Raw genomic sequence first — 17,743 nt, 5'->3', positions numbered from 1 at the left:
CCGTGCGCTGCCTTTCATTGGTTGACAATCTAACAGATGCGGCCCCCCAACCAATGGTGCGACACAACGGGAGTCCTCAGACCGTCCCACTACAGGTCCGCCCCGGAAGTGTGAGAAGTCACGCGGATGACGATAAATCTAGAAAAGTATAACTCTTTACTTGAGGCGGGCCCTGAAGTCCCGTTAAGCGGGGCGGCCTTGGTCTCTGCCTGGAGCGGCGTCCGCATCTCACTGCTCGCAGAAGTCACGGGATGAATTGCTTCCAGGCTAAGGTCATGGCTTCCTCCCCGCACCGGAAGCACTCGCGCGAGAACGCCCCCTCGCCAGGGGGAAGGTGGGGAAGTTTCTCGGGTGAGGGGCGAGTCGTCTTCAAAGAAAAGCCCGGAAGTCCGTTTGAGAGAAGCACCTCCGACCCGCCCCCGCCGGGCGCTGACCCCTCCCCCCGGAAAACAGGAGGCGAGAGAGAGAGAGAAGCTCATGCTTTAATAAGAGACGGGAACCACAAAGGGCGGCCAGGAGGCCTCAGCAAGTGCCATAAAAATAGGGACTCCTCTGTACAGGCGGACTCGGAATACAAAACGCGCAACGCCGCCCGGAAACGGAGGCGTGACTACAAAAAAAGTCCGTCGGGCCAAGCACGGCCGAAAGGCGGCGCTGCCTCCCGGCGTGGACGGACGGGGCCCGGGAGCCTTCGAAGCACCGTCACGGAGGCCCGCCCGGAGCGGCTTTGCATAGAGTCGAAGGGGCCGTCCGAGCGGGAACCCGGCACGGCTGCGGTGGCAGACGTGGGTATAAAGGCCGCGGCGGTCTTCTCCTTCCCTGGCCTCGAGGCGAGCGGGGCCTCCCCAGCCACGGGCTCTCGCCGCACCCCGAAGCGCGCCTTCAGCCTAGAAAGGAAACGGGGCCCGCCTTGTGCTGGGAAGGGGCCGCGCTCGAGGCCCGGCTGCATGCAAACTAAGGAAAGATCCAGACATGGGAGAGAAAGACACCCCCCCCCTTCCCCACTTCACAGGACACAAAATTTAAACGGGAAGAGACCGACAGGCCGACAACATAGGGAGAAGCTGGGAGAAGGAAAGGTGGCCTCTGGTGCAGCAGGCCTTGAGCGGATGACCCGTGGCATGGCCAGTTCCCAGTCACTTGGAGATTGGCACCGCACGGAGCCGGCCGCGGGTTCCTGTCCTGCCACAAGGAGGTCTGTCTGGCACAGCCAGGAGAGCCTCTGGGTTGGCCCTTGAGATAAAAGCAGCCGTGTCCTTCTCCGTGTGACCTTATACTTTGTTTCTCAGCCAGCTGCTGTCAACATGAAGCCTTCTCCCAACCCTTCCTGGAAGCACTGACAAAATGGCTTGTATTTCAACACAAAAAATTGTGCGCTGCCTAGAATTGCTGCCCTTCCCCCACCCAGCCCCACATAGTGGCAGCCAAGAAGACAGCAAAGGGCTGGCTGTCACTAAGTAAGATCCATAGGCTCAAATCCATCTCACTGGGCTCAAGTTCCTCAATCTGCTTCCTACTGTACTGCATCTTTCAAGCTGGTGAACAGGAAAAAAGGCCCAGAAACTCCACTCAGGTAAACAAAAAAATGAGCCACTTGAGATTCAGCATTTCGACGAAGGGAAGAACCTTCCTGGTGATAAAAACTTGTAGCCATTGCCAGAAGGTAGCCGTATGGGATAGCTGGACTCTAGAGTGCTGCTGGAGTCAGCTGGAGGTCTACGCCCATTGGGAGAGTTCTTCTGCAAAAGAGCACAGGGAGCAGACAAGTCCTTCAGCTCCAGTTTGTCGGTGGCTTCCTCTTTGCTACGCCGGGGAGACAGGTTCAGCAGGCTCAGCACATCTCGCTTGGAGGCCTTCCCAGAAGAGCTGTGGGAGCTCCTCATGGGTCCGGGGGGTTGCTGGGGGACATTTTGCCAGAACATCTTCAGATTGTGAATGGCCTGCACCTTTCCATCGATGGCCGCCATCTTGAGTTTGTCTAGGGCAGGTGGGTTGGCGGGGCTGGAACGGGCTGAGCTGGCAGAGGAATAGGAAAGGGCTGGGGAGGGAGCGCTGTCCCCTGGGGATCGATGCCCTGAGCTTGGGGAGATGTTCTGTGGAGACCTGGATATATGGGCACTGTATGGAGAGCTGGGATACTTCAGCCTGAAGACTGGCTGATCTGCCACAGGCCCACAAGAGTCCAGGCTGAGGGAAAGCTGCCTAGCATTTTCCTTGGTGGACATCTCGGAGGGAGAAGGGCTGTTGTCTCCAGAACTGGATGTTCGCAGGGAGGAACTCCTAAGGAGGAGCTCAGGCCTCACTGGGGTAGGAGAAGGCTGACTTTTGATGCTGGAGCACAGTGGCCTGCTAAAGGCACTGGTCTCTGAGGACCGGAAGGTGGTGACCCTAGAAGGTGAGGCAGGCCCTTCATCCAAGCTGCTGCTTCGGCCAAGTTGGTGGGGATAGTGTCGGCTGCCGGCACGCTGGAGGTGCTCCACAGCGAGGAGGTGACTCTGGGTTTCTTGCAGGATCTTCTGGGCCAGCTCCTGAGGATCCAAATTTGGGCCATTCCCTTCCTCTTGGGATTTGACAGTGCTATCTGTTTCGGTACTGGAATGATCTGATTCACCTACATCTGAACCTGTTCGTTTCCCAACCTTCTGGAAAGGGGAGTTTGGGCTGGGAATGAGCATCATTTTGCCTGGGGAGTTTGGAGAACTGATACTGTGCTTGAGGTTAACAGAGTCTCTGACTTCTTCAGCCTGGGAGAGGCTCTGGTCTGTGGAAAACATGCCTGGGCTCTCCTGGTATACTGCCAGAGGCTCATTGCTCACAATGGAGAACCCTTCGTACTCTTCTTCATCTTTGCTGGGGCCAGCTTTGGCTTGTGTTGAAAAATTACTCTGTAGGAAGGTGGCCCTCTGGGGATAAATAGCTTTAGACCTCTCAGAGTCTTGGTGCCCCCTGGAGCCGCCTACCTCAGATGTGGCCTCAGGTTTGGAGACGAAGCTAATGGAAGAAGCAATGGAGCTCAGGCTGTAGACTGAGATGGCATCTGAGGCCAGGCTGTCTGGACCCGTAGGAGAGAAGGGGGGATTATGGCCAGGGAGTGGCCCAGGATTGGAGATGGATTGGGCTGAGGCCAGAGATTCAAGCGAGGAGGAGCTGTCCAAGCTCAGACGTTTGGGAAGTTCTGTGGAATCTAGAGAGGAATGGGACAGCAAATTAATTCTAAAGCAGCACAACTGGGGAACTCGGGTTTAAGATCCTCCCATTTACAAGAGGTGAGGGCTTCACACACACTCCAAGATTGTCTGCCTTCTCTCAGACGGCTCTTCACTAGAACCTCACCTTTTTTAAACTCTTCCCCCTCCCTGTGACTGTGGTAAGTGGCATCATCTGTTCTTGTGCACCAGAGTATGGTTGCCCTGGGTAGTGTTGGGCTTCAGGATTTGGTGACTATGGTTGCAGATTTTCAGATACCAGCTGTGAAAGCCTACACCAGTATGTTGTACTGCTTGCGGAAGCCAGAAGCCCAGCAACAGCCAAGTGACATGGCCAGACCATGGCTCTGCCATCGTTCTGTCCTAGTGATTCTTCCCAGTCCAGGGAGCTCTGAAAATAAGCTGCTTCCCACCCCCCCCCAAAGCTCCCCGCCATCACCTTAGAAAGAGTCTCACCAAAAAGAGCCAGCAGAGTCTGGAGTGCAAAATGCATCGTCCGGCGGCTGGCCTGTTTGCCTGTCTTCAGAATCACTTCCTCCTGCCCGACCTCGCACAGATCAAACCCTGCAAGCAGCAAAGGACAGCCTAATGAGCCCCCTGCGAGATGCTCAGATTCTTTCCCACTCAATGCAGACCCTCTGCCCGTCTCCAGTCCAGCACAAGCTGTGGAAGCCTCTTGGGGAGCCCAAGAAGACCAGCCCTGTTCCCCGCAGGGAATTCCCTGTCTTGCCAGAAACGTCTGCCTACCAAGAGCTGCCAGGAACTCATGGCAGCCAGGCAACCGCCAAAGCTGAACACTGATGGAGACTTGAATTGGGGTCAGTGCAAAATCTTGCTCCTTCTCTCCAACCTGGAGCTGCACCAAAACCTGATGGAGCTGAGGAGAAGGAGTTGCCAGTCAGTTGGTCCCAGCCCTTCTGCCCTTTCCTCCTGCCAAGGTTTGCCCCAGGAAAATACCAGGAAGGAAAAGGGGGCGCAAAAGCAAAACAGTCACAGCAGAAGAAAGGAGGAAACCCCACCAAGCCAGCCCTGCCCGTCTGCTGAAGCAGGGAAGGGGGTTCATCGCCCCCTGTCCCTCTCCTCGTCAGCCCAGAGGATTCGGGGAATCCTGTACTCACCATTCCCACCATATTTTTAACAGCCTTTGGGGAGTAGAAAGGGCAGGCAGGCAGGAGGGGGGTGGAAGAGAGAGAGAGAAATGTTTAGAGCTAGGCTGGAATGCAGGGCAGCAGCTCGATGCTTTGGAGCAGCAAGAGGGGGAGAGCAAAGCGTTGGCTCAGGTGCCCTGGAGCCAGGACCTCCAGAGGCAGCCTGCCCCACTGCCATGAAGGCAGGCCAATACTTGCCTGGCTAATCAGCTGCTCTCCTGTTTCAGAGGTGGTGATCAGCTTGCAGAGGGCCTGCAAGGCAGCATTTGGCAAACCTACAAGGAGGAGGCAGAACTTGGAGGACTTAGTCGCTGCAGCCCAGGTTGCCAAGGTTCCCTCAAGGGACCCACCAGTGTTTACTCACCAAGCAAAGACTGGATGGTGCTGCTGCACTGCTGCAGTCTGTCCCCGGGGTCCGCTGTGGGGAAGAAGACAGCGGCTGGAAGCCCACTGGCTGGAGGGTCCAGCCGGAAGCCCACGGCTGTCAGCAGGGCCTGCCAGCCAGGGATGCCACCAACTTTATTCTCTACACTCTGCTGAGAGGTGTACATGGAGTTGTGCTGCCCACTGTGGATGCGCTGCAAGGACTTCTCCACCTAAGAGGGAGGAGAGGGGGTGAGCTGCCTGGGCACTCGAGGCACTTCTAGGGCACCCCAGCGGCCTCAGGCAACAGACTGCCGAGTCCCTGATGCTCCTCACCAGATGCAGCAGGACCCGCAAAGCATCTCGTGCTCGTTCCGGGTACTGGAGGATGTCAGTCAAGGCTTGCCCAACCAGGGAAGAAGCACTGTTGAATTTCACGTCGCTGCCGATCAGTACAAAGCCTGCGGAGCAGAAACAGGAGCCTCGAGGCACACGCTCTTGGACACCGGCACAGGCCTCACCAGGTCAATGAGCTCTGCCTGTTCTGTTTGGCTGCCCTCATTCCCTGCACAGCTTCACATTTCTGAGTACCTTTGTTGTACCTCTTCTTGCTCCGAGGCACCTCGTAGCAAACAAGGCAGCCTTTTTAGGCACATAGAGTTACAGCGGCAAAGCCACTGCAACCCGTCTCTCCCCCGACTCCTAAGCCCCCAGCGGACAGAGTAGCAGTTGCCTCCCCCACAGGACTGTGACTGGCTCTCCACGAGCTCTCCAAGGAGCCCTTCCTCACCTGCCCAGTTGGAGGGGTGGGAAAACAGTGTGCTGCTCTGCAGCCTCTTCATCGCCTCGCCGAGCGCAGCGCTGGCCTTCAGCCCATTCAGCAGCGCAGAGTAGAAGGTGTGCACAAAGACCTTGGATGCTGCCCCTGGAACTGGCCATAAGGAGACCAGGACACAAAGGGCACCGGCAGCCAGGAAGGCCCGTGTCAGCCCTACCAGCCCATCTGCTGTGACCTTGCTGTTAGCTTCCTGGTAGGAACCCAGGAATACCAGCTTGACTGGCAAGCGAAGTTCCAGCACGTCGGCTGCTGTGAGCAGAAACTCCTGCAGCGGGGGGCAGTCCGAGATGCTCCCCACATCACTTGCATCATCCTGCATGTGCAAAGACTCTGGGATCATGTAAGAGTTTCCAAAGGACCCCTTCTGACTGGAGGGCGTGCTCTCGGCATTGGGCGCCAGAACCAGGGCAGCCAGCTTCCAAGAGATGTGCGTAGCAAAATGCACACATTCAGCCTGTGCCAGGGCACTCATCACCGTCTCCTTGGTGGCTGCACTGCCCACCAGTGCCTGGCAGCCAAGCAGTTCTGATACCGCATAGGCCTCCTCTTCCGCAGAGGGCATGGGACCCCACAGCCAGCGGTCCATCACGGAGGACGGCAACTTCGGGTTGCCAATGACAGCGGCCGTGGAAGAGGAGCTGCCATAAGCTGAGGCGTTCTTCTTGGCCTGGCCCTGGAAGAGAACTCCACTTCAGTGGGAAGAGCAGCAACACTGACAGCAATGCCACTTCTATCTTTACCTACCAGCCACTGTTACGAGAATCCCCCGATGATGTGTAGCCACCTTCCAAAGAACTTACCTTTTGCCCTTGGAAGGAAGCAAAACGTTTGTCCGCCCTGCCTGTGCCTCTCCTGAGCTCTGTGCCCAGGTTTGAGGAAGTGCTCTGCTTGGAAGCCCCATCTTTCCAGGCAGGTAAGACACAGCATCTCGAGAGCCATCAGGGGAAGGAAGAGCAAAGGAAAGGGTCCCTGCTCAGTGCTTTGGCTCCCCCTTTGGAGCAGTGGCTGCTGGGCAGCCCAGCCTGGCAGAAGAGGCAGGGGAAGAACCAAGGGAGCTTGTATCGGAATGGGATATTCCTGGCTGTCACCCTTGGAGCACAAGCCCCACCCTACCCACCTTGGCACTGGCACTCAGGGCTTGGATGGAGGGCACGGCAATAAGGCTGAAGCGTTCGTATAGATACTCATTGGATGAGCTGCCCTTGAGAAGAGCGAATGGGATGAGGTACAGCTCTCCCTCCAAGACAAGGACCAGCTGCCGGTGACGCCCCACTGGGCCACTGGAGTGCATCAGGCCCTGTAAAGGGAGAAAAGCGGCATGAGCATGCTTGGGCTTCTGGTCAGGAAAACCCCCCTTCATATGTGGGGCTCCACCCCCACAACTGCATCTGAGCCACTGCTACGTCCTCCGTGTCCTCGCTCACCAGCTGCTTTGACTCTTCGTTGGGGCTGATCCCCAAAATCTCACCCTGCGCTTCCTGTGGCTGCAAAGGGGCTTCCCTTCCTGTGAGGCGGAACAGGAATGGCACGGCGGGTCCAAGCTGTCACAAGAGCTGCAGCAACCCAGAAGCGCCTCCTTTCCTCCGTCAGCCCAGGAGGGGACAGGACAAGTGGCTGGGAAAAGTCTCCGAGTTTCAGAGCCCTAAATCTGCTCCTTCCTGAAGGAGCCCTCCCTGCTTCTGCAGCTCTCCTTCCTCCTTAGTCCCAGCGGGGGCTGCTCTTCCTGGGCCTGCCCATCTGGCTGCTCCATGGGAAAACCCCAAGCTCCTCAGGGCCCATCTGGGGTTCACCATCTGGGCCCCAGCTCACCCCTTCCAGTGGTCCAATCAGCATGTCATAGAGGACACGGAGAGGCGACTTGCTGGAGGAGTCAGGCCATCGAGGTAGGGAGGATGTGAGGCCCTCCTCCTTCGCTGTAGAGGGTGCAGAGCCAGCAAAGAGGCTGCTGGTGCTCTGGCAGCTCCTGTGGTGACAGACGGCATCAGGCGGAGGGGGGGGAGGCTGAGGAGGACCTCCCCACCATGAAAGAGCCTGGCGTGATGTCACTGACCCAGCAATCTGCCCACCTCTGTTGGGGCTTGCTTTTGTCTCCCGTTGCCAGCCCCTCCCCCCAACAATTGGCCTGCAACTCGGGTTCTGCAAGTGCAGCTACCAAAGCCTGGGATGAAATCCATCCCCCTGTCCTCCTCAGTGGGATCCATCAGATTCATTCAGCTCACAAGGCTGGTCATCAGGTTTGCTGGGTGGAGGCAGTGGCACCCTCAGCAGTGCCAACACTGCAGCCTCCTTGGAGCGTTGGTGATTCTCCCAAGTCAGGCGGGAATGGAGGCTGCCCCAGCCTTGCCTGCCTACCTTCCGCCCCCCTCCCCCACATCTCCCCTGCTGCTTTGGGTTAGCTGCCTTACGCCAGTAACCTTCTGGAACCCCACCATCTCCATCCTGATTAGATGGTCCAGGTGGGGCTCTCCCATTGCAGGAGCTGGGCACCTTCCCTCTTTCCTGCAGGCATCGGGCTTCGCCCATTCCCAGAGGAGACTCACAGTTCCCCTGGGAGGCTGTTGCAATGCCTCCGGGGAACCAGCTCTTGCTTTGCGGCCCTCCCTCCTCATCTGCAGCCTCCACAGCCCTGTGACCTGACAATGTTCAGCCACGTAGAGCTCACCTGTTGAAGAGGTTGTTCCTGCTCACCATCCTCAGGAAGCCAGTGGGGTCATTGGAGGAGTTCAGCTTGCCACTCATCTCCTCTGGGGGCTGGTCCATCAGGTCTCCTGCTTCGCTTTCCGTCTCGCTGCTGGCAAAGGGAGGAGAGCTCGGTGGAAGCCAAGGGGTCACGCTGGACCCAGCCATGGGGCGGGGGCTTCACGGCAACCTGTCTCTGCTGATCATCCACAGTAAGCCAACAATAGCCAAAGAGATCACTGCCAAACTCTGCCCTTCCCCTTGAAGGTTCCAAGAAGACAGCAGGAAGATGCAGCTCCCGAGAGCCACATCTGGACGGTCCCTGCTGGGACTACAAGCACGGGCATCAACCGCCTGGGTCTCCCTGCCAGCGCCCTGGGACAGGAATCTTCCCTGTCTGAACAAGACCCTTTCCATTCAGAATCTGCTTCTAGTCCATCGGAGGTCCCCAAAGAGCTTTTTTTCAAGAGGCCACTGGACTTCCTGGTTTTTCTTTGAAGACTGTTCGCTTCTCATCCAAGAAGCTTCTTCCACTCTCCTCCTTCAGAGCTGAAGAAGCTTCTTGGATGAAAAACGAAACATCTTCAAAGAAAAAACAGAAAGTCCAGTGGCCTCTTGAAAAAAGCCCATTGGGACAACCCTGACCTGGATGACCGAGACCCTCCTTAGACAGTCCATTAGAGGCTGTTTCACCCTGCACCGGTTCCTCCGGCCCTGTCCTTTGAGCGGGGCTTCAGGGGCAGCTGTGCCCAGAGCCCCAACCAGGAGGGTGAAGGAGGCAGCCTTGCTCCCAATGCATATAGAAGTGAGCAGACAGGCCCTTGGCGGAAGTGGACCAAATGCTGCTAGGAAACCAGCCTCTGCACTGGACTGAATGGACACTACTGTTGGGGACAGGCTTTAATTCATCAGCTGCCCCTGAATCTCACCCTCTGCCCCAGGCATCTCCACTGCTCAAGGAATCTGACTTCCCACCTCTAGCGCGCACAAACCAGGCCTAGCCCTAGGTTGGGGGAGTTGAGGTGCTGTGATAGGAATCCCACTCTGACCCCACACGCACCTGCAGGAGGGATAGGCACTCACCTCACAAAAGGGGGATCCACCCCCAGGGCTTCTCGTATGCTGGAGCTGAGCTGCTCTAGCGCTGAGCTGGCGAGTGTATGCAGACCGGAGCTCCTGTCGGGCAAGTCTCCCGAGGGCCCAGCTGGGCCCTCACCCAGGTAGCATTCGTGGAACTTCAGGATCCCTAAAAGCAGAGAGCAGACCGACTGCAGGGAGACTTGACGGGCAGAATCCTGATGGGCTCCCCAGCGCAGCAAATGTTGCCGGGCAAAACAGAAGGTGGTTGGAGAGACACTCCCATCCCATCCCATCCAGCCAGGAGCCAGACTCTTCTTAGCCACTGGAGGAGCCGGAGTGGGAAGAGCAGCATGGCCCCCTCCCAGGAGCAGCGTGCACCCAGCCCCCTTTTCTACCTGCCCCAGGAGCCAAGAGCCAGCTGTACATGTATCCCGCTGCCAGTGAGAAGTAGAGGACCAGTCCCCTCTGGCCATTCACGGTCTCCAAGACCTGATCCACCGTCACAGGGGAGTAAGGGTCAGAATCCTGCTGCCCAGTCTGACGCTCCACCAGCAGGTCAGCAAAGGCTCTCGTCCGACCTCTCTCGGCCACTGCTAACGCTTCATCGTGATGGCCTGCAAAAGCCCCCCCCCCCAGTGATATTTCAGTTGTGGCCCAGGAAGGGGTAGGGAGCTACAGACCAGCCGCTTCTCAGGCACCCGCTGATTTTGCCTCTTCCCCCCACCCTTTAGGCCAATGGTTTTGCAAGCAAGACTGATGACCCGTAACAGTCCCGAGCATGTGCCCTTGCTCTCCCACAAAACCCGCCCTTCTCTTCTTACCCAGCGTGACCAGCACCCGTTGCAGGGCTTGGTAGGAAGAGGTCTGCAGGTCAAACAGCGAGAGCTTGTAGTCAGTGCTCAGCCGCACTTCGTGCCGGATGGTCTCAAAGAGGGCTGAAGCCCGGTAGAGCTGCGAGAGGAAGCAACGCCTGGGGGGTCAGTCTTTGCTGCTCAGCCAAGAAAGGTGGAGTCCCTGTAGGTGCCCATTGCCCACCTGATGCTGAGCCTCCTCCAAGTTTCCACTCGCCCAAAGCGAAAGGCCCAAGCCGTGACGGATCCTGGCTTCGTCCTCCCTGCGCCCCAGCTGCTCAGCCAGCCTCAGCCCTGTGGGAGAAAGGTGGGGGGGGGAGGGGAATCTGAGGGCCCACCAGCCTCTTGCTGCGCTCTGGTTTGCCACCAGATTCCCCTCCTTTCTTTACCAGCCTTTCCCATAACGTGGCTGAGGAGAACGCCGGCTTTGCTCCCCCCAGGCTGACCAAAGGAGAGCTCCCCCGCCCAAGGAGAGGCATTTCCCCTGGGAGCCACATCCTGCCTTGGGTGTGTATTGGCTGCAGGCCTTGCATGGCTACTGACCTTCCTGCAGGTACATCACCGCCTGGGGATAGTTCTGCAAGGCGTGGTGCGTCCTGCCCAGGCTACTGTAGGAGGCAGTTTTGGCCGCCAGGTCATTCAACTGGGCTGCGATGCTGAGGTGCTGCTCCTGGTAGACCACCGCTCTCTCGTAAGTTCCCAGCGACTCGTAGGTGAGGCCTAGGTTGCCGTATGCCCGGCCTTGGCAAGCTGGATTGTTAGTTTCCTCTGCAATCCTGAGGTCCATCTGGTGGTACTGAAGGGCCGTGTCGTATTCTGCCATTTGCTGATAGACGCTGCCCAAGCCACAAGCTGCGTTGCCCTCCAGGGTCTGGTCCTTCATGTCCCGCGCAATGCCCAACTGGCGCTCGAGACAGGAGATAGCCTGTTCGAAATTGCCCAGCTGGCTGTGCAGAGTGCCCAGTTCTCCATATGCCTGGGCTTTATCAAAGGCGTCTCCAAGCTCATGGGCCACCACAAGCCTTTTCTCGAAGCAAACCAGGGCCTGTTGTAGGTTGCCCATTGCCCTATGGGAAGGCAATGCCAGAGTTACCCTTCTTTGCCCCCCACCCCCAATGAGAGAGCTGCCCGTCATAGCAACAGCTGCTCGTCCTGCATGCCCGGGCTAGCCAAGCCTAGCAGTGGGGCACAGCAAGATCAATAGATCCGGCTCTGCAACCTCATCTCTCTCCCCAAGTAAACTGCCCCCTTCCTCTGCTCCCAGCGTGTTCATGAGAACCCCTCACCTGTGCCCGCTGCCTAGGCCCCGATAGGCCTTCACCTGGTCCTGCATGCGGCTGAGGCTTTGGGCCACAGAGAGGTACTGGTCGTAATACTTGATGGCTTCCTCGTAGTCGCCCAGGGCTTCATAGCAGTCACCCAAATTGCCAAAGGCTCGGCCTCTGTCCAGCACGGCCTCGCTCCCGCTCAGCTGCTGCAGGGTGGCCAGCTGTTGCTCAAAGAAGCCAATGGCCGCCTCTGTGGCATTCATGTTCATTTTGGTGATGCCCATATTGCCATAGACCTGGGCTTCGATGCCAGGATCCTTCAGCTTCTGGCCCACCTCCAGCTGCTCCTGGTAACCCTTGAAGGCCATGGTGTACTTGCCCAAGGCCATGTAGACTGCCGCCAGGTGCCCGTGTGCCCGGCATTCTCCCAGCATCTCGCCCAGCTCTTGATGCACCTCCAGTTCCTGCGTATGGTAGCCCAGCGCCTTGTCGTACTTCTGCAGCAGACGGTAGGCTGAGCCGAGAGCTGCGTAGGCGCTCGCCTCCAGCTTCCTGTCTGCGGCCTGATGAGCGAGGCTCAGCTGCTGCTCGTAGAGCTTGACGGCGCTGCCCACGTCTCTCTTGCAGATGGCAATGTCCCCCAGGTTGCCCAGGGCTCGGAACTTGGCCTGAGGGTTACTGAGGGACTGGGCGAGGGACAGCAGATACTTCTGGCACTCCTCTGCTTCAGAGAAGCGGCCCAGGGCCTTGAAGGCCAGGCCCAGGTTGCAGTAGGCCTTGGCCTGGCTGAGCTTGTCGTGCAAGTCCTTGGCCAGTGCCAGGTCTTGCTCGTAGTACTTCACGGCTTCCTCGTAGTTGCCCAGGCAGTACTGGGCATAGCCCAGGTTGTGGCAGATTTTGCCTTCGCTCTCCATATCCTGCAGCTCCGGGGAGAGTTGCAGGTATTGCTCGTAGTACGGGGCTGCCTGGGTGAACTCTCCCCGGGAGCAGTGGAAGTTCCCCAGGTTGCCCAGAGCCCTGGCCTCACTCTGGACATCCCGCAGCTCCCGGGCAATGTTCAGGTGGTTCTGGTAGTGCTGGAGTGCCCGGTCATGGGCCCCCAGCGCTTGATAGGCTACAGCCAGGTTGCCATGAGTGGAGGCCTGGGAGGCCCGATCGTTCACCTCCATGGAGATCTGCAGCTCCTGACGGTGGTACTTGACAGCATAGTCAAACGTGCCCAGAGCGTTGTAGGCATTGCCCATGTTGCCGTAGGCCCTCCCTTGGGCTGCGTAGTCATTCAGCTCCTGGGCAATGGAGAGGTGCCCCTTGTGCAGTTTCAGGGCCATCTCGTAGTCCCCCTTTATCTGGTGGATGATCCCTGCAAGGAACAGCAAATGGCTGCCTCTGTCCCAGAGCCCACACCAGCGCAGGCCAGGAGGCAGCTGAGAAAGTGGGACTCTGCCAGCACAGGAGGAAGACACAGCCCAGCTGGGAATCTCCTGCACCCGACCTGCAAGACCCCCAGTATAATGACTTGGCAGCTGGTTGCCCTGCATGCCTCTTGGCAGTTAGAAGAGGTTCAACCAGCCCCAGCCCGTGCCCCCCACTTTCCTCTCTGGGCCAAGAGAGATCAAGAGTGGTTTGGTCTCTGCCGGTAGTACAGGCAGTCTCTGGATGCAGAGCAGGAGGCAAGCAAACAACTAGTTCACCAGAACCATCATCTTGGGACCGACAGGAATTTGGGATCACATCTGTGTGCACAGGGAACCAGGCAAAGCCACTGCAACAGCCAGGCCGAAAGTGGTGTCCTGGGCTTGAATGAAGTGGGGAGGGGGTTCCTGCTCCTTGGCCTGCCTAACCCTGCCTGGCTTCTGGTCTTACAGAGCACAGGCAGGCACACATGCGCACACACCTGAGCATCAGAAAAGCAGCACTGCTCCTTGGGCAGGTGCACCCACTATCATAGAGCATGTGCAAAAGGATTGCCTCCCCCCCATGCCCCTCCCTGTCCTGTAGAGGCAGCTGGAGAGGAAATGGTTTTTGAAGGAGGCTGCAGGTCCTTTGCTGGCTTTCGTTCCTGGCATAAACACAGGGCCTGAATTGACGTCAGGAATGAAAACCAGCAAAGAACCTGCAGCCTCTCCAGAAATGCACCTGTCCGGCTTGTTCTGCGCTTTCAGCCTCAGTTTTCTCAAGAGAAGTTCCTGCTGCCATCTGGCATGGTGTAACTTCAGCCCTGAGTCTCTCCCAAGCCGAGTCCTGGGGTCCCCCCGAAGTTGCCATGGTGCTTTGTGGGCGTACCCGCACAGGTCCCCACAGATTCCCAGCCTCGAGCCCTTGCCTGAGCTGTCTGCCTGGTTTGTGGGCTGGCACCCTCTCTACTACTGTTTCAGCCAAGGGAAGGAGTGGGACCAAGAGCAGCCTGGCAGGTAGTTTGGAGTTTAAATCCTAGCCGAGGGAATTTCTTCTCCAAACTGACGAGGGTAAGCTTGGGGGATTGGGGGAAGGGAGCAGGGGGCTGAGCCATGGCTGACTGCTGCACAGCTCTGTCTGAAGACCGCTCATCCTGTGCCAGGCTCGGTCAGCTGCCTGCCTGAGCATCAGGGCTCACAGGGCTCACGCTCTGGCACTGAGGGTGTAGCCCAGGAAAGGATCCCCTCACCTAGATTGGAAGAGGCCCGGCCCTCTGCAGCTCGATCCTGCAGGCTCTTGGCGATGTGCAGCTGCTCCTCGTGATACTGTTTGGCCCGCTCCAGATCCTGCATGCAGCGGGCTGCGTGACCGAGCCCGGCATACGCTCGCATCTCAATAGGCTTCTCCTCCAGCTCCTGGGCAAGCTCCAGAACATGGTTGTGATAAGACATGGCCTTGTCAAAGTTGCGGTGATAGTGGTAGGCGCTGCCCAGGTTGCTGTAGGCCCGGGCCTCCTCCCGCTTGTTGCCGAGAGCCTTGGCAATGCTCAGGTGCTGCTCGTGGCACTGCACCGCGTTCTCGAAGTCACCCATGGCGATGTAGACAGCTCCCATGTTGCCCAGTTCCCGCGCTTCAGAGAGCTCCTCTTTGCCTTGCTTGGCTAGAAGGACACACTGCTTGTGGCTGGCCAAGGCGTTGGGGTAGTCCCCGATGGCAGTGTAGACGTGGCCAAGGCTGCTGAGGGCGGAGGAAGCAGCCTGCAGGGAAGAGTCAAGAGCTGCAGAAGGTGGTGACAGCCCTCAAGGCACACCCTAACGCCCAGGGGTGGGATGCTAACCGGTTTGGCCCAGTTCTATAGAACCGGTAGCTCTGAAGAGCAGCAGACACCGAACCGGTTGTGTGTCTGCTGCTCTGGCCCACCCACACGCAACAGTTCGTGGAACAGACGTGCCATGTTTGCTTGAGCCCCGACAGGCCCTCCCCACTCCCAGCATCTGTTTCTGGGCTAAATCTCCTGATTTGGTCTTGGCTCGCAGCCCATGCAAGCACCACCCCAGAGGTAATCAGACAAGCCTTCTGGGCAAAGCCGTTGCAGAGCCACGTGAGAGGCAGGTTGTGTCCCCAGATGGAACCCCCCCCCTCAAGGAACACGCTGGGCTTTTTTCCTCATTTGCAAGAACTGGGCAATTGGGGGGCTGCTGGAATGGGGCACCTTGTATCCCACTGCAGCTTCCCCAAAGGGTTTGGCACAACAAAGCTGTGTGTTGACAATAGATCTTAATTGTAAACCCAGAGAGATTATAAATGGAAAGATGGAATGATTGGGCAGAACCCTGCTTCGCCAGTGAGCCAAAGATGCTAACCACAAACCTTGATCTTAATCCTTGCCAAGGAGACCACACTGCTCAGCGCCTCTGCGCAAGAGACAGCTCTGCACAGGGTAGCTTGTTAACCAGCGCCTTGTTGTCTTCCCAGCACCCATGTCAGGACTGGCACTGCTGTAGGATTTCTGGCCAGCAGGTGCCAAGGCTACCTGATCTCTTCTGCCAGGCTGCCTTCACCAAGCCTGGTGTAGATTTGGCATTCCAAGTGGGTGCTGCCTCAGCCTTTTTCACCACAAAGAGATCTCCCCCTCCCCTGCCCTCCTCTCCTACCTCTCTGTCCTTGAGCTTCATGGCAAGCACCAGCTGATGTCTGTGATTAGTCAAGGCCTCCCGGTAATTTCCCTTGGAGAAGAAAGCAGAGCCCAGATTGCCATGAGCGCGGCATTCACCTATCTGGTCACCTGCAGGAGAAGCAAACAAAGCCGAGGGTGAGCTGGAAGGCCCCTTCAGGAGGATGCCCGGTAAACCCCATCCCCTGGTGCAGCCTGGAGCAACAAGAAGGGGTGCCACCACCTACATCCCCAATGGTCTTTCCTTTTATACCCGAGCCCCTTTGCTTGTCCTGGCAGACCCAGAGTGTCCACTACAATGCTGCAGATGACCCCTGGACATTACTTCCTAATGCCCAGAAAGCAATCATTGTGGCAATGCCCGGAGATACCTGAACATCCTGGGAGAAAGGGAACCATGTAAACCTGCCACCAGCCATCAGACCTCCCACCCACACAACAACATGTGGCTACCTAAGGTCTTGGCAACGTCCAAGTCCTGCTGCATGTAGCCCGAGCTCTTCTCGGCATTGCCCAGAGACCAGTAGGCACTGCTCAGGGCAGAGAAGACGGAGCCCCTCAGTTTCAAGCTGCAGGTGCCGATCTTCAAGGCCGCTTCCAGAACCACAACGGAGGCCCCATGATGGCCAGCTGTCAGCAGCTCCTGCCCAATCACAGAAACCACCACAAAGGGGCTCTTGTCCAGCTTCATCCTCTGCAGCTGCTGGTACGTTGGCTCGAGAGGCTCTGAAGAGAAAGCCGAGGCCAGTTCACACCACTGGGATGGGAACCTGTGATCCAGTTCCCATAATCCCCCACGGCATAGCCCATGTTCCAAAGTCAGGGGAGCAGTCATGCAACAAGAGGGTGTCTTGTGGGCCTTCCAACCCTGCCCCTCCTCCACCCTGGCCAAAAAGCCTCCTCTTACCTCGCATGGGAGACTTCATGGCAGCTTCCACCATGCCCACCAGGAGCTGCAGGCTCTTGGGATCTTGGGCCAAGCCGGAGGCAAAGGCTGCCAAAGCGTCGGCATGGCGCCCAAGGTACTGGAGGGCAACCCCCTGTCGGAAGTAGGCCTGTGACAACATGAGCAAAAGTCAGCTGGGGCGCCTGAAGCGGCAGTGCTGGCACCTGGGAAGAGACTCTCGCCCTTGTGCCAGCACGATCGAAGCCCCATGCCTTGGGGCTCCAACCTTGTCCTATAGACCAGGGATCCCCAACCTTTTTGGCCTTGCCACGGCCCGGTACCGGCATCAGCTGGGCGCCGCGGCCAGGTACCGGCATCAACTGGGCGCCGCCATCTTTTTTGACGAAAAAGTGCTTCGGTGACCTCACCGGAAGCACTTTTTCGTCAAAAGATGGCGGGCGCTAAGCGCTTCGGTGAGCTTTTTCGGGTAGAAATGGCTTTCTACCCGGAAAAGCTCACGAGCTGGCGCCGCATCTTTTTGATGAAAAAGTGCTTCGGTGAGCTTTCTACCGGAAAAGCTCACCGGAAGCTTTTTACCAAAAAGATGGCGGCGCCCAACAACCAGCGGCCCGGTAAGAGTTGTTCCGCAGACCCGGTATCGGTCCGCGGACCGGCGGTTGGGGACCCCTGCTATAGACCACCCGTGCTTCTCATCCAGGCTGGATGCTTTGATGCCAGGGAGGTCAGGGGAAGTCTACCAGCCACCTCTCCCCTCCGGGCAACTCTTGGGTCCAAAGCCCCTGGGACTCACTGAGGCTTCCAAATGAATCTTTTCATCTGCTTTTGGGGAATGGTGAGTTCTACATGGCATCCCCCATGCCAGCAAGAAGACATTTGATGGGAGAGGACTGGCAGACTACCAAGTTGTTTAACTACCATCATGCTGAAGTGCCAAGACAGGCTAAACAAATAAATGGATGTAGAAAATTTACAAGAGAGAAATGTGCAAATTGCTGCTTGCAGCCATCCAAAGAAGCTTAACTCCACTCAGTGTACAGGGGGCATAGCTGACAGAAAGGGATCTAAGGCTGGTAAGAGCAGAAACTCTCCAGCACAGATATTGCCCAGCCACTGCAGCTTGCTACTGTCCCAAGAAGGCACCTGGCTGAGGAGAGGCAGAACAACCAACCTGAGGGCAGGAAGGGAGCCCAAATCCTGCTTCCACCTCAGACAAATAGCTACCTGACCTTCATGAATGTGGAGCCTTGCAACTCCGGGGCTGGCTTTCCACTGCATAATCGTTCCCACCGCCAGGAAATTCTTCCTTATTTCAAGCTTGGATCTGTCTCTTCAAA

General features: G+C 57.6%; 1 protein-coding gene across 4 annotated transcripts in view; it reads right to left on the bottom strand.

Annotated features, from left to right (window-relative positions):
* Positions 1 to 464: 464 nt before the first annotated feature.
* TTC28 (tetratricopeptide repeat domain 28) overlaps positions 465 to 17,743 on the bottom strand; it is a 31,095-nt gene continuing 13,816 nt past the window's right edge. For 2 of the 4 annotated variants that reach the window (XM_087942492.1, XM_026685534.2), the window contains 21 exons: positions 16,410 to 16,557; positions 15,956 to 16,228; positions 15,483 to 15,613; positions 14,078 to 14,585; positions 11,452 to 12,793; positions 10,709 to 11,232; positions 10,350 to 10,459; positions 10,136 to 10,265; positions 9,710 to 9,928; positions 9,318 to 9,480; positions 8,218 to 8,346; positions 7,365 to 7,518; positions 6,673 to 6,852; positions 5,508 to 6,228; positions 5,054 to 5,178; positions 4,719 to 4,950; positions 4,553 to 4,629; positions 4,325 to 4,348; positions 3,954 to 4,083; positions 3,663 to 3,770; positions 465 to 3,184 (listed from right to left, as the gene is read on the bottom strand). In XM_087942492.1, coding sequence (XP_087798618.1) covers positions 1,602 to 3,184; positions 3,663 to 3,770; positions 3,954 to 4,083; positions 4,325 to 4,348; positions 4,553 to 4,629; positions 4,719 to 4,950; positions 5,054 to 5,178; positions 5,508 to 6,228; positions 6,673 to 6,852; positions 7,365 to 7,518; positions 8,218 to 8,346; positions 9,318 to 9,480; positions 9,710 to 9,928; positions 10,136 to 10,265; positions 10,350 to 10,459; positions 10,709 to 11,232; positions 11,452 to 12,793; positions 14,078 to 14,585; positions 15,483 to 15,613; positions 15,956 to 16,228; positions 16,410 to 16,557 — 7,011 coding nt within the window. In that variant the 3' untranslated portion in view covers positions 465 to 1,601. The remainder of the gene's footprint in view (positions 3,185 to 3,662; positions 3,771 to 3,953; positions 4,084 to 4,324; positions 4,349 to 4,552; positions 4,630 to 4,718; positions 4,951 to 5,053; positions 5,179 to 5,507; positions 6,229 to 6,672; positions 6,853 to 7,364; positions 7,519 to 8,217; positions 8,347 to 9,317; positions 9,481 to 9,709; positions 9,929 to 10,135; positions 10,266 to 10,349; positions 10,460 to 10,708; positions 11,233 to 11,451; positions 12,794 to 14,077; positions 14,586 to 15,482; positions 15,614 to 15,955; positions 16,229 to 16,409; positions 16,558 to 17,743) is intronic. The other 2 variants (XM_087942490.1, XM_087942491.1) reach the window with 1 other exon arrangement.

Source organism: Notechis scutatus, chromosome 13, assembly GCF_049901735.1.
Source record: "Notechis scutatus isolate UNSWTSFEM ecotype Mainland chromosome 13, rNotScu1.2, whole genome shotgun sequence".
In the NCBI taxonomy this organism is placed as follows: Eukaryota; Metazoa; Chordata; class Lepidosauria; order Squamata; family Elapidae; genus Notechis; species Notechis scutatus.
Note: the sequence above shows the minus strand (reverse complement) of the source record. Positions and strands in the feature narration are given on the sequence as shown.